This window comes from Bactrocera oleae, chromosome 5, assembly GCF_042242935.1.
Source record: "Bactrocera oleae isolate idBacOlea1 chromosome 5, idBacOlea1, whole genome shotgun sequence".
NCBI classification, from domain to species: domain Eukaryota; kingdom Metazoa; phylum Arthropoda; class Insecta; order Diptera; family Tephritidae; genus Bactrocera; species Bactrocera oleae.
In genome coordinates, this window is record NC_091539.1 from 32,660,121 (window position 1) to 32,676,737 (window position 16,617).

General features: G+C 34.5%; 1 protein-coding gene across 2 annotated transcripts in view; it reads left to right on the forward strand.

Annotated features, from left to right (window-relative positions):
- LOC106619923 (otoferlin) overlaps positions 1 to 16,617 on the forward strand; it is a 126,794-nt gene that overhangs the window by 34,756 nt on the left and 75,421 nt on the right. For both annotated transcript variants that reach the window (XR_004978422.2, XM_036371803.2), the window contains exon 2: positions 8,017 to 8,384. Coding sequence is in view for 1 of the 2 variants with exons in the window: in XM_036371803.2 (XP_036227696.2) it covers positions 8,306 to 8,384 (79 nt within the window). In the remaining variant the exon portion in view is untranslated. The remainder of the gene's footprint in view (positions 1 to 8,016; positions 8,385 to 16,617) is intronic.

Genomic DNA, 16,617 nt, shown 5'->3' on the forward strand with positions numbered 1-16,617 from the left:
TACCGCTTTTTCTTAAAAACAAAACTATATTAAATCTCTTTAAATAAAGATAACAAATATACGTAAAAGTCAACAAAAAATCTGATCTCACGAATTACCCACCGATTTCGCAATTTATTTCTGCGGGATTCTTAGTGGTAGTTCATTGTTTTGCTTGTCATCTGTTCAGTAACTCATGAGCTCGTGGTTCTTCTTGGCAGCACTGAAAGTTCATGAGCTCTCTCAGAAGGCAAATAGAGGAGTTTCGGATCATTTTATCTATGGTTTACGTGGCGTGATTTTAGCGTATCGTGTATAAGCGCTTGCTATGTTTCGTTTTCCTTCTTCATGTATACCTTTCTATGTTGTATTTGTTTAACAGGGTGCGTCTTCATGCGTTGTGTGGGCTAAATTCCGTATGGATATTTAGTTCTCACAATTTTATTTGCATTTAATTGCAATATTTAAGTTGCAATTAATCCTCAAAATAACTATCTTTCATTTAATCTGCTGTTTACACTCAATTAGCATGCAATCAGTTGCTTCGTTTACTGCCATTTTACTATTGACAATATGTCTTCGTAAAACTGTTGACTTGTCTTTGTTGTCTTTCCAATTACACATACATACATATGTATCAGCAAAATGTAACCATTCAGCCGATTAAAGCCACAATAAACCAGATTTACTTATATCAACAAATTGCATTTATTTGAATGTCTTAACTTCAAATACGAACAAGTAAGGAAGTTCTAAGTTCGGGTGAAACCGAACATTTTATACTCTCGCAACTTGCAAGGATCAAAGCCTTGGAAATTCCTTCAGGTGTTGGCAAAATATTAAAGGAAGTATTGATACGATTCAACCCATTTTTGACATAAAGACATACTATTATCGAGAGTTTAATTTTAATTATATATTTTACATATTGACCGATATTTTCGGTAAAAAGTCAACTATAGGCACTTAGGTCCACAAAATCAGTACCTAGAGGCTTGAACAGTTTTGGTTAGATTTAGACAATTTTTGGTCACAAGGTGGCATGATTTAAACGTATTATTCACTCAAAGTTTTACACCGATATAATCATTGTTGCTTGATTTGCATAGTGGAAAGTAAAAGAATCACATGGAATTTAAAATGATTTCGGACTATAATATAGAAATATGAGAAGAATGTTATTTACCGAATTTGGTTGAATTCGGTTAAGCAGATCCCAAGATATGGGCTTTCACCTAAAAGTAGGCGGTGCCATGGTCACTGTCTCATTTTGAACGCGCTTCCTATAAAGTCATCTCATACCATCCCAGAGACCATGCCCACTTTAAAATTTTTTTAGCTGGAGATGCCCCTCCTTAATGAGATCCTGTATACCAAATAAGAGTCTTATATCTTTTTGTAAAACTTTGTTGTTGCGATTTATTTGTTTTTGATTAATGGCGGTTTGTGGACGGGGCAGTAGTCTGATTACACCCATCTGCATCCGAACCGTCTTAAGGTACCAAGAAACACTTCGTATTTTCATCCTGATCATTTATATTTATATATATATACCCTATAACTAACTAACAACCGTAAGGTTAACAAAACTATTATACTCTGTGCGAGAGTATAAAAAAAAAATTAACTGAACGCATAAAGTTGATCCGATCGAGTGGATTAAGCTCCTATTGCTCGATGTCTTCTTTCTCTTTTCTACTTAAGGATATACCTTCTGCTCAAATATAAACGCGATTGGCTCAAACAACAAAAACGGTTAATTATTCTTCAATATTTATTTTATCCTCTTCAAAATAGTCACCATTAGCGGCGATACACATATGCCACCTTTTTTTCCAATCTTCCTAACACTTCTGGTAGGCCGCTTTAGGTATGGCTTTTAGTTCCTTCTTCGAATTCTCTTTTATGACTTCAATCGACTGAAAATGCTTTCCACGAAGCGGCAATTTGAGTTTAGGGAAAAGAAAAAAGTCACACGGTGCCATGTCGGGTGAATACGGTGCTTGCGGAACAATATTTACGTTGTTTTTGGTCAAATAATCGCGTACAAGACGAGACGTATGAGCTGGATTTTGGAACAAGTCGAGCAGACACACGTCTCATGCCCAAAACAGCGTGAATAATGCTATGAGCGGATCCATTTGATATGTTGAGCTCACTAGCTATTTCTCTTTCAGTCACACGACGATTTTCCAACACAATTGTCTTTAATTTTTCGACGTTTTCTTCGTTTATTGACGTTGCTGGACGACGATCATGGGGCAAGTTCTCCAGCGATGTACGGCCATCCTTGAACGGCTTATACCAATCAAAAATACGTGCACGTGATAGGCAAGACTCCCCATATGCCTTCTGCAACATTTTCATTGCGTCCGTCGCACTTATTCCATTGGAATAACAAAATTTCAAACAAACACTTTTTGCTCAACGTTAATTTCCATAGTAAAATTCGAAAAACATTCTCGAGGTTGACTTGTTTATAGTGCCTTAAAAAAAAACTATGTGACAGATCGCGCTCAAATTTGACATGTAAACATATAACAGTCCTGCCAACCTAAGCAAAAAAAAGTATGGCCATATGTCATGTCCTTGTCGAGTTATGGATAAAGTCTCGTTTTGCGTTGAGCAGAAAGTATTTCTCAATTTTTCGTGGGCATCAAGTTGTCAAAATATAATATTTTTAAACTACCCCCAATAAAGACATACTATATTGCTATATTTATCAAAGAACTTGCAAAGCGTCGTACTAAAATTGGTGGTCTTATATAATGCCATTGACAATATTTTCAGATCATTTAAATACATCAACTCAAACCTTAACAAAGTCATCGAAACACAACATCATATGCCATTGCTGACGTCCGGGAAACTTCATTTTTTAGTGGATCCACAACTTTCTCCAGTTCGATATACCAAACCCCATCCGCCAAGTACTCAATATAATGACTTTAACCCTTCAAATTGACTTAAAAATATTAATTAAAATATGACAACGAAAGTTTGATTGAATGTATTGCAAACACAGTATCGTTTAGTAGCAAGAGGTAGAAGAAACTGTTAAAGACATTTTTCTAAATATTACACCAATAATTCTTACGAATTGCGAGAGTGTTTTATGTTATATTGCGTCCGAATTTAGCAGACTCTTGACTACTTCATTACCCTCTGACATCTGTGTAAATCTGTTGCGAACCTATCTTTGGTGGAGCAATTCTTATTTTCGAGTCAAAGGTTTAGTAACTCCTTGGTTTTTTCCTATGAACAATTATATTTTATTTAGCCTTAAGTTTTTAAAAATCAAAAAAAAATCGTGTTTTTCATTCACAATGGCAAAACCGACCTAAAATATGCAAAACAAAACTTAGTAGCATTGAAGATAGCTGTTGCCACTTTAATGGGCTATCCGTTTTTTTTACGAATTCAACTCGAAAACTTTGTTGTTGCATGTAAATGTATTTTTTTTTTGTTGCAGGAGAGAAACAGGCGAAGATATCAAGTAGAGTAGCGGCGAATATAAGACAGCTTCTATAATATTTAGAATCAATAATATTCACGTTAGATAGCTAAAGTTGAGCCCTTGGAACAGTGTTCTTCATATTCCTATGAAATAAAATATTTTGAACATCTTCTTTAAAAAAATACTTTTTTCTTCAGTTGATACATGTCAATGAATTCATGTACATATAATATATTCACAAACCTTTCGAACTCAGGTACTCAATACTTTGTTTATTGTTTAAATATTTATATAAACAATACGATAAAATGCATCTAGAGTTTTGTATTGAATGGCGATTAAATATTTATACATTTTCCTTCCCATTCCTCTCCGCTTTCACGCTTTGCCAATGTTGTGCACATCCAGAATTACACAGGTCCACTTTCAAGTTTGTACATGGTACTATATACATACATATGTATGTGTATTTGTACATAATACTGAAATTTTAAATCGATATAATATTTTTATACTCATGTAAATTTAGCTATTCAGATTTGTTTTATGCACTGTTTAACAACGGTTTTAAGGGGCACACCTAGTGCGACAGTCTAAAAAAATGTCGCATTTGAGAGTTAAAAAAACAAAGTACTGCATCGATTCTTTTGAAATTTTCAGGGTATATTAATACTTGTTTTAATAATGCACAGTGAAATTAAATATTTCAAAATTTCACTTTAGGTGTTCCCCTTAAGCTTATTCATCTATTTAATGCGAAGACCAGATGTACAAATATAATATATAAGAATGAAAATATAATTTATTTAATCCGGCTTTTTGAAGCCATAGTCTAATAAATATTTACATATGTATGGAATATGTACTCGAATGTAAGTTTTATCCCTTCCTCGAACGCATTTTAAACTATAAGAATGTAACTGAACTACACTCCGAGATACTTATATGACGTTGTCTACAAAGCGATAAGCATTATTAGAAAACTGTTTTTTTGTTGTTCAGATATGAAATGAAACAAGGCTTTGTGAATGCGTAGTTCCAATATAACAGTAATCGTTGTACCCATACTTTATATAGAAACATGATCTTTCATTTAAATGTTCTTATTCTGAAGGAAAAGGCTCACAGAACTTCTTCCATCTGAAAAGAAAGGTATTAAAAGAGCCGATTTAACGCTAAAGAAGTCCTATCAAGAACCGTTATTTTGCGCCTTTAGCCAAACAGTAATATTGTGATGAACCTCACATGGGTTTTCTTTTATCTAAACATACCAATTGCTTATTCATGCCGCCTCTTCGCTCGTCAAAACTAATTTCTATGTCACTACATCGGCCCATTGTTTCAGTTTGAAAGAATCCATAGTTGGAATTATGCAAGGTAAATTTAAACATAAACGTTAATGATGGCACTACTCACTATAAGTGTGTTTTTGTTATTTAAGTTAAAGTTCTTCAAAAATGACTGAGCTCTGTAGTTCATTTGTGTCATGTAGGACCAGTTAAAGTTAAATATATTTATGGCAACATAGGCCATGCATTGCATGATGCAAGTGTGCAATTAGTTTTACATACATATGTATGTATATAGAGTTCTTAAGGCGAAACTAAATTAATCAAATTAAAATTGTTTTTACAAATTATAAATTAAATGCAGTGTATTTATACAGAATATATGTTACTAAGGTCGAAAGTGTTCGTATGGTATGTTACAGAGATCTATCGTTTAGGAATAAGTCTCGAAAGTAGCTTCGAAAATAGTCTGCTGTATGTACTCGTGGAGTATTCCGAGGTAAGGCGAAAGTCGGAGTGAGTGACCATACACTCTTAAAGGCATTGTAATGTGCTTTGGACCTTAAATTTTCTATCTTTATTGTATTTTTTGACCCATGTGGATTACATTTTAGAGTCTGATTGGAGTATGCGTAAATTTTACAGAATATAAAAGATTCGACTCTATTCGATAAGTTAATGAATAGAAAGTATACGAATAAAAGTAATATATTGTATATTTGTACACAGTAAGCAACTCTCAACAATCCCTGATTGGTTGGCGACTGAGCCTGCAAACGGACTACTATATTTAGTAACCTTGTCCTCGTAATGTTGGCATCATCCTCGTTGTCCTTGTGTGGAGATTTTTTTGTTGAACTTTGGGTTGCATACACACTCATCTATCTGCAACTGTAGCTGACTTTGGTCTGAATGTTATACTATGTTTGCACACATATTTTAAACTATATTATTGCCTATTTGTTGTACATATGTATGTTCATACATATGGGGAAGTACATCTGGTTACTCAAAAACTTAAACACGTCTACGGTGTAGTGTAGTGTCAGTAATTGAATCAGTTGCCGGTGTGTCAAAATGTAGAAACGAAAAGTGAATTATCAACCCCTGACGTCAAGCATTTGTCTTACGGTGCGCTTTCTTTGTGAGACTCTTATCCACTTTCTTTTTGCTACCTAGGGAATGTTATAAAACCATAGCAAGAGTGTGTTAACAACTTAAAGTAAACATCAAAATTTTTCTGTTCAATATTAACGAGACAAAAGTAGTTTCACCGATGTAAAATAAGAACACATTATGATAGAAGACACATTTTCAGTATGCTAGCAAAGCCATTTCCATTTAATTTCAATATAGTGTACACCGGAGTGATATAGATCGTCCTATTCGGTAAGTGTGGCTCGACTAGGTAAAAATCGACTTCGACCATTTTGAGGTTTGTAATATGGAAAGTAGACGTGCTTTTATACTGCATCATAAAAATGTAAAGAAAAAAGAGCTAAAACAAGAAAAAACGTTGACCTAGCCTGCACCTGCACCTGCACATTACAGGAGATTTTCTTATAGTATTTATATGTATAACTAATTCTCAACGAGTAACCAGCCAAGGATGTGCATTCCACAGAGAAAGTGTTGCTAGTTTTTTCCAGCCAGATCAATGTAAAAACCTTGAAGTCGAATTAAGGCAACTTAATAAAGAAAAAATATCTTTTATGGACACCTTTATCCTGATCGGTCAGTTTGGCAGCTATGTTATAGCAGTCCGATCTCAACAAATTATTCGGACATTTTAGCGTTGCATTGGGTAATAAACTATACCGAATTTCGTGAAGATAATTTGTCAAATAAAAAAAATGTTAATACAAGGAGTTGATTTTGATCGATAAGTTTGTATGGGTATTTGAATATAGCTTCTTATAGCTATCCGATATCGTCGGCTTTGGAAAATGTACAGCCTCTTGAGGAGGAAAAGGCGTGCCGAAGATTTCAGATTGATATCTCAAAAATTGAGAGACCAGTTCGCGTATATACAGACAGAGACAGACATGACGCTAAACCGACCCGCCTTGCTATTTAAATTTATATATACCTCATGGACATGTAAGTAAATGTGCAAACATAGTTTTGCCGTGCTTTGTTCCAATACTAACAATTAATTTGCTTTGGGTACACCAAATTGTAGAACGGAAATATACCTTTATTCTAAGCTATTGTAGTAAGTTCAAAAATTGTGTTATTTCTGACGAATAAAAATGTTCTTTAGATGATCCGTATGGCTATTGTAAATACTGTCGAGATTTAAGACATCCAAGGCAGACACGGAATTCGCGAAGCCCTGGTGAGGGATCTAGAGATCTTTCCTCGTCAAAAAATATCAATGTTTCAGATTGTCCAGCCATAAAACAAGACCTAAATCCGATTAGAGATCTTTAGAAAGTCCTTTTCATTCAACAATTAAAACCAATTTTGGTATCCGAGTGGGATGCTACAGAGTCTCTGATATTCCGCCTGGATGTTACAAACTTCGTGGCAAACATAATATTCCCTGTTCTGGGTATAATTGGTTGAGTAGTTTGTGATACATAAATTTTCCGCCAAAAGTTATAGATGCCACACCCACTTTAGACTGAAAATAATTCTGTAGAAAATAATTCGTGAATATTCAAATATATTAGTGTGTACAAATAAGTACGGATATGAAAGATTGATCCTTTTTTCGACAAGAGCATTTAGTATATGTATCTACAAACAATACCGTGAAGATTTTACCAGTCAAACGTTTCTCCAAATTTTTACCACGAAATAATGCAAGCATGGCTATACTTGAATTATAAAGCGTCTAAAAGATTATCAGACTTTCGGAGATGAATCAAAACTTGCAAATCCGGCTGCTTATAAGACAAAAAAGTGAGACTTTGAGTTCTAAAGCAGTTATCGCCGACTATAACTGGAAGTTTCAGACCAGAAAAGTCGAATTTTCTAAGGCAGACATGCTCTCAAAATATATTGTATTTTTACTATTTATAGAAACTCAGCGTTTCGTAACTTTGTATTCTTCTTAAACGCTTTTAATTTACACTGGCGTGTGTTCTACAAATGAACAGCGTAATCGATTGCGTCAATTACCGATTACCAACTTTTTTACTCAACTTTGCTGATTCCACTAGAGCATCACAGCTAAATACCACAAAAACAATTATTTTCTTAAATATTATTTATAGAAATAAATATTTTAAAGCTAATAGTTTTTGTTCACGCATAACTAACCAACTCTTTAATTTATATTTGCAGTCCTACCGTGAATGAATCGTGTCATTAATTACGGGAACCTCATTATAAAAATTATAATGTTGATATAGCATAATGGCAAACATTACAAAAAGCAATAAGCTACAGGGGATAATTTAATGTATGGAAAACTTGTGTGATGCATTGACAAACAAAAACACCAAAAATATGGAATACAAAATATTACAAATATTTACCTGCGATACATATGTATATATTTGCTAACTAATACAAAATCTAAGGCATCAAGAATATATATTTCAACAAAGAAAATAACTTAAGGCAAGCCAAAATGTCACTAACGGTAAAAATTGTGCAATTTCAATTGCCAAAGACCAAATCAAATTTAATCGCACGCGTTGAATTTCGAGGTAAGTTTGTTCCTGTTGAATTATGCTTTACACACATACATATGTTATAAATTCATTTTAGTAAATTTATATATGAGTAAGTAGACATATACGAGTACCAGAAGATATATTACCCTTTACAAATAAAAAATATTCCTTATAAAAACTTGATTTTGATCGGTCAGTTCAAAAGTCAGGTATATGTTATAGTGACTCGATCTGAACAATTTCTTCGAAGATTGCACCGTTGCCTTAGGCAATAATTCAAACCAATTTTTTTAAAGATATAATTAAATTAAAAAGCTTTCCATACAAACACTTTATTCTAATCGTTCAGTTTGTATGAGCAGCTTCTTTGTGAGAAAAGGACGCGAACAAAATTTCCAATCGATATCTCAAAAATACAGATGGGCAGACAGACGGTCATGGCAAAATCGACTCAGCTCGTCACGCTGTTCATTTATATACATGTATATACTTTACAGGGTCCCTAACGTTTCGTTTTGAATTTACAAACACCGTGGCAAATTTGATATACCCTGTTCATATTACAAATATGGAGAAGATAATACGATATTATCTTCAGGCGTGTTATGTTTTGAGTATATTTGACATGAGATATCCAAGACCTGTTAGAGCGTATTTCTAGTATTTATCTTAATTGCTTTTAATATGGAAACCAATTCAAATCATTCTTCAAAATTCCCCACAAAGAGGACCCTGTGATAACAAAATGATGTGTTCTCGGCTACGATTATCGACAACACACTTTCGCAGCCAATGACAGTTCATGTCGAGATATTGTTTCGGTTTAAAGCGATATATGATTAGAATTTTACCGAATTGAAGATTTTAGTTTGACGATAATAAATGCCAAAGATGTTTACTTGTAAATTTTTTTATTTTTGATCTCTCTCTTTTTCACTTTTGTCTCCAGAACCCAAATTCCACCCATAACATGTTATGAAAATTGAAAAAACCGTTTGCTTGGCATTAGGCCAGCTTGTAGTAAATTTTTACAATTGTTTAGGACTACTAGCCGTTTTTGCTAGTTTATAACTACAATAAAATTTTCAAACTGAGAATTAGCAAGTACGAAAAACAAATTTATGAATGGGTTGTTGTGTTTGGTTATGAGAATTTTATAAATTAAAATACACTGGAATTTTTGTAACTTATTAGCGATGATTTTCCACCATAATTGATTTTTTTTGTGTTATTCACTTATTTATTTGCAATCTATCAGTAAGACATTAAGCAAATTAGTTGAACATTTTATTATTATAACAGAAATAGTTGAACTGCAGTGAGAACAGCTCTTATATTCCAAATTCTATCATTAAGATTTTATTTACAATATATACTAAACTGAATCTCTAAAAGGTAAATCTAACACGTGATTTCTTTTAAGTCTTTGGGCTGCATCGCTATTATCTAACAGAGCTATTACCAATACATTTATATGATCATCTCTAAACATACTTTGTGCTTATTCTGCGAATTTTATCTTTAACGTATAGAATCTTTAAATCTTTATGAATTTGATCATTGGCCACAATCCAGGGCGCGTTAACAATAAGTCTAAGCGTTTTGAACTGATATCGTTTGAGAATTTCAATATTTGATTGGCTTGCGGTACTTCACAATTGGATGGCATATGTCCATACAGGCTTTAAAGTAGCCTTGTAAAGCCGAACTTTGTTCTGGAAACTAAGCTGCGATTTTCTCCCAAGCAGCCACTACATTTTTTTGGTTTTTCTTCTTATTATTATATTATCCTTTTGGTTTTTATATTTAGTTCCTTTGTCATGCCTTTAATGTGACTTTTCCAGGATAATCTTCGGTTTATAGCGAGCCCAAGATATTTTGCGGAATCATTATGAGGTGTTTGTATATTATTTAAAAATACTTCCGGAGAGTCGCCTTTTCTCAAAGCAAATGTGACGTGTTCAGACTTCTCAGTATTAACCTTTATTTTCCACATTCTAAGCCATTGCTCTATTTCAACTATTTCTTTTTGAATAACTTGAGATATTTCTGCCGCAGTATCTTTAGATGAAAATAATTATAGCTATATCATCAGCATAAGTAGATACTTGAACATCACTGACAACAAGAAGATCAGTCGTAAATATTGTGTGAAGGACAGATCCCAGAACACTGTCTTGTTTATAGTTTGGAAGTTACTCCTTCCATTTGAACATAAAAGTGTCGATTGTTTAGATATGATTTTAATCCGCTTATAATAATATCCACTATACGATGACATTGCTGTGGAGTTCCATGTTTTCTCCTAAACCCAAACTGATGTTCCGGTATTATATTGTAATCATCCAAAACTGGTCCCAATCTACTCATAAGAATTCTTTCGAATACTTTGGAAAATGACAACAGCAAGCTAATAGGACGGTATGACGGGAGAATATTGTTTGGCTTTGGAATCATTATAACCTCCGCATTTCCATTGCGTAGGAAAGTGGTCAAAACTCAAAATTGTGTTATAAATTAGTGCTAAGAATTTGATACACTTTTAAGAGAGCATTTTCGTAACTCCTTTTTCAATTTCAATATCATAGCCTTTCGACTTATTTGGTTCTGTTTTGAGTGCTCTTCTTTGATTTCAAACACAGTAATTTTACACATTGGCAGACACATTAGACAATGTACATGCAGAAGCTCTATTATTTTATTATCTTCAGGCGTAAGATTTGAATTTGGTTGAAATGTTGAGTGAAAATGTTGTGTAAATCCCTCAACCTTAGCTTTGGCGATTTTACACCATTATCCGTTATATAAACTATGGCAACATTTCGCTTTGTAGGTTGTTTTAAGTATTTGGTGGCTCTCCAAAGGCTGCATTCATAGTCCTTTGCGTTGGGATCCAGACTTTTTAAAAACTCTGCAGTTGCTTTATTTTTTATATCGTACAGGCGTTTTTAAGTTATTTTGATACTGTACCGTACCTTTTTTTAACATATCTGCTGGTAAACGAGTAGATGGTTTACCACCTTTTCCGAAGCTTTTGCTTGTTATTTATATGGTTCCTAAGCTCAGCTGATATAAATAAAGTATCCGCTGGGGCACTTTTGGTTGATGCAGTGCACGTTACACCTGCTTCATGAATAATGTTTGTAAATGGCTCCACAGCCGTATCCACTTCTAAATGAGAGATATATTTGTATTTAATTTCGCGTCTATCCAATCTTGAAATAATAAAATATCTGTCATAGATGTGACATTTTTATATTTGTTTGATAGTGCTGGCAGAGAGTGCCATATGTAATTATAATTGGCGAATGATCTGAACTTAGGTCATAGTTGTGCAAAGTATCTAAATGATCTCGTGGTACTTCAAAGTAAACTGCAAAATCCATGATATCCGGTATTTTGCGGGGGTCTGATGGCCAATATGTTATACAATATGTTATACAATAGGTTTCCCCTTGTATAGTGTTTACAAATTGTTGGTATTTATGCATATAGTTCCCTTCCTTTGGGATTAGCTAACCTTGATCCCCACCAAGGGTGTTTGGCATTATGATCTCCACCAGCAATAAATTTACAGCCAAGTTTTCTAAAAAAAAATGCTGTGTGTAGTGTTGTAATCTTGTTCTTTAAAACGAAATCGTGGTGAAAAATATATTGCCCAGACTGTAATATCAATTGGCATGGATTTAACATTAATGCAGGCTGTATAGCATTTTCATTAACATATCCGTGTATTTTAAAATCTGTTCTGTGTGTTTCCGATACCATAAGGATGTCAATGTAATTAGATTTAAGGAAAATTTTTACTTATCCTGGGGCTGTTCGAAAGCCCCATTATTGAGTTATACTTTTTTTGTTCAAATTTATCTTTCTGACTTAAAGCCGACTATATATTAATAATACAAAGTTTTAACACTTAGTCTTCAAGCACTAATATGTGATACAAAATATGTATGAACAGAAAAATTATTAATATATTTCGAAATGACTTAAACACCCGAATTCCATGAGCCAAGGCTAACCCTCCCGTTTTGCTAAGCAATCGCATCCACCTTCGCATAACCAACAATAACCTGTCTTAATCTGAAATTTCTAATTGTGGATTCTAAACCACGGTGTCATCCTGTCGCAAAGTCATAACTGAATTTATGTGACAGCTTTTATACTCGTATTCCAACATTAAGTTTTATGGTGATTTCGTCACGAGCTCACAATTCCATAGAACAAATATATACGTAAGTAAAGCGAACGCGCATTATCGCTTTAAATAACATTAATACACCTTAGATAAACAATGCAAATATGTGTGCATGACCACACGTTGACTTCGCCACATACCTTCAGAGTCACCACATTCTCATATAATTTGTTATTACAGAAAATATGCAATATTTTTTCACATGCTTGAACGTGCGTCATTTTGATACAGGTGAGCAGAAAGGCGCCATTCTAGACTAGGTGAACAAAAATACCACAAATACTTGAAATGAAAGCTGTGTAAAAGGACGTGAGATGCCTAAAATGCTTTCAGCATAATTTTGCCATTCTTTTTGTTCCGTAGGTATGAGAATATAGACATACATACATTTGTACATATCCCTCTTCTTATGTAATAAAACACCAGATTCTGGAGCAAGTTTTTAACTATGTTGATTTGGGAGTTAATATGGACCCTAAGCTTAATTTTAGTCTTCATATTGATACCATGGTCTTGAAAGCAAAAGCTGTCCTCAGTTTTGTTAAACGTTGGTCTAAAGAATTTAGAGATCTGTATATTACTAAAACACTTTATACAACTTTGGTTAGATCTATATTGGAATATGGGTCTGTTCTATGGAACCCTTGCTACCAAATTCATTCTGACAAGTTAAAGTCTGTTCAAAAACAGTTTTTACTTTTCGTCTTAGCGCATTTCCGATGGGATTCTAGGGTAAGTGTACCTCCATACACTAGTCGTTTAAAACTCATTAATCTACCTACACTTTCTAGTCGAAGGGAAATGCTTGGCATAATATTTTTAGTGAAAATCTTGAATGGAACAGTTTTCCTGTCTAAAATTCAATTTAATATACCGGTTCGCTTTTCGAGGCAGTTTAGACCTTTACTGTTTAAATCCTGTAGATCAAATTTTGAACTAAACGAACCATTCCTCCGTATATGTCATGATTTTAATTATCATTCCAGCCCATTTGACTTATCCGACACACTTTTCAAAATTAAAAAGACCTTAGAGCAGTTTTAGATCTCAACACTTAAAAAACTCTCTTGCCTTTTCTGACTCGGCTAATTCCGCACGTATGCGGCTTGCGAGCCTCGCGTCGTTACGGCGGTAGGAGGGTAATCGTTGGGTTATTATTATTATGGAATTTCCCTATGCCAAATGTTGATTGTTGATTCTGACTTGAACATTCGCTATTAGACGAATTGTATAACGATTGCGCTCGTTTCTGTATATTTTCTTGCCTAATATTTCGAATAAATAGAAAAAAAGGGTGTTAAATTGTTATATTTAAAATAAGAGGCACAAGTCATGGATTTCAATATATTCAAGAAAATATTATATTTTAATTTCCTTAAGATGTATGCCACTGGTATGCTACTGTTGTATACAACTTCACAAGGACTGCAACCACTAACATTCCTTTTTCTCTCAAATTTTATTTTCCTTACTAAACTTCAAACTTTAGCATGTAGTACATACTTAAAAAAGTTTCGAAAAAAACGCTCACCGCAGCAGTAACATCTGTTAGAAAGCCTCCACCCATTCAGGTCCAATACTGTATACTGTGCTTTGCTCATATCGAATCCTTGTGATACCCTACCTAAATTCATTCATTTGTATAATGCACACGGAAAGCTCCACCAATTTATGAAGCCTTTAATTGAGCTGTCAAATTGAAGGCAGTGCTTTACTTGACATACAACGGGCTTTGAAATTGTTAAATGCCTTTGAAACTACACGTTCAACCCCCTTCCGGGGTTTACGCCCACTCCTGCCTAACTAGTCTAGTTTACTCATCAGCTCCACACAGAAGGCAAAAGCCAGCCATTTTCTATGTCGCCTTTGGCATACACACCATCATGCATTTGGCATTGTGGCTAAAGGGAACTGCAGCTGTCGTTTGCTGCACTAAAAACCGCTGAAACACACACACCTCGGACCCTACGGACCTATACATACATAGAGTAAATATGTATATTAACAACAAGCCCCATACAAATAAAACACAAACTAATTTTTTCTATTCTTCAGTGCTTTTACTGTGGAGAGAATTTCAAATATGCTTTGGCGGGTTCATGGATTCGTATGAGGATGGCCCATTTGCCAATTATATTTAAGAACCCCTATATACGTACTTTTGTGCTTTTGTAAAGAGAAAAATACTGTATGATTTGCTGTAAAGAAAAGATAGCGTATGTAATAAGCACATATACACCGCCATTGATCGGTTCTTTCTCCACACGCAATATTTGGGCGCTGCGATCTTGTCAAAGCAACTCTGTTATCCAGGGTATGTGGTTGTCGGATAAATGTGATGCAACCACTTTCTTCAATGAGCCAGTTTCGCATATGTCTCCTGGTTCGTCGAAGGTTTAACTGCCGAGATGTTTCAACCTAAGTCTTGCAAATGCAATGGAGGAAAAAGGGCCTGGATGTTTCCACCTCACCCTATTCCATACAACTTTGACAACTTGCGTTCGAAAAGATTTTTAGCTCTACCAAGAAAATGCCAATTGAAAAATGTCCAGTAAGAACTCCTACGATTGCGGCAAGATGAACTTTACTAAGGGTAATTAGTTCAGTATATCTCCTGTGTTTTACTATAGGCCAAAAAGATGTCGCAGTCCCATAGAAGCTGGTCGCCGACCAACGCTTGCTAGAATGCAAGATGACAACGGAGATCCAACTCGTTCCCACTTTGAAATGACCGGAAGCTTATTAGCAGTCTTTGCTGTCTGAAAAACACTACAGTGATCCGGTAGCCTGAAGCTAAGTTTGACGGAAAGCTCCATACAGAAAACTTACACTCCATATCCCTCGTCGGTATGTGAGCAGAGAGTTGTTGTTGGCCGTTTTCGCCTTTTTCGCATTGTGATATAGGAATGTCAGATTAATACTATGTAATTGGTTGAAATTGGTCTAGTAGATCCGAAGGAGTAAAAAAAACTTGTGTTCTAAGAAATTTAAGTTGATTTAACATTAGTGGTTAAGGAGATATGTACATTAAACCTATTAGAGGGCGGGCCACACCGACTTTTAAATAATTTTATAAGCCGCAGATGTCGCTCTCTAATGCAAATCATTCTACCAAATAACAGTCTTGTCTCTTGTTGTGGAGCTAGTTATAACACTTTATACGTTTTCGATAAATGGCGCTTTGTGGGAGTGGCAATGGTCCGGTTTTGCCCATCTGCACTGCCAACCTTCAAACCATTTTTTAACTCAAGTTACAGCTTGCACAGTCGGACAGATCGACAGTTATCAACAATAGATTATATTGTATATAACATATAGCAATCTCGATTAGTTTTAGGTGTTACAAGCAACCGCTAGGTGAACATACTTTTATACCCATCTTACAGGACTATAAAAATATTTATACACACTTCAGGGTGAGAAAATGCCTGGATTTTTCAGTTAAGTACTACCCTAATGTTCAAACTATGCCGTATGTAAACAGCGCCGTTGGCTCTTTGCTAGGCCTACGTACTCGTACAATTGTGGAAATTTTTTCCGTTTTTCACATTTACAACTTTTTTGTTCGTTTCCGATGCTAGCATTGCGCTGTGGTAAGTATACGTGAATTACGTAAAAATGAATGTAAACATTTGTGCTGCGGCTGCTACCCGTATAATGAAATTCTTAACTTGTATGCAGCGCAACGTCAATGGGGATAGTTTTAATAAAATTTCGCAATCTGTTGAAGATTCTAAATGGTAAGAGGGTGAAAATTGGCTCAATAAACACACAATAAACTGTTTGGAGAAGATAAACGTAATGGATATGATGAGCGATTTAACGATTTGCATCGCCGCAAATTCACATATATGATGTTATGTTATGTTGATTGAGTGAATATTTCTAATAAAAAAAGTGACTGAAGGATATTAAAAATTTTTCAAATCAAACAATATGGAAGGGTTAAGTTCGGGTGTAACCGAACATACTCTTGCAACTTGCATGGAACAAAGGCGGAGGAACAGCTTCAGGTTTTGGCAAAACTTTATATCAAACTAAAGAAAGTATCGCCATAATGGAAAGACG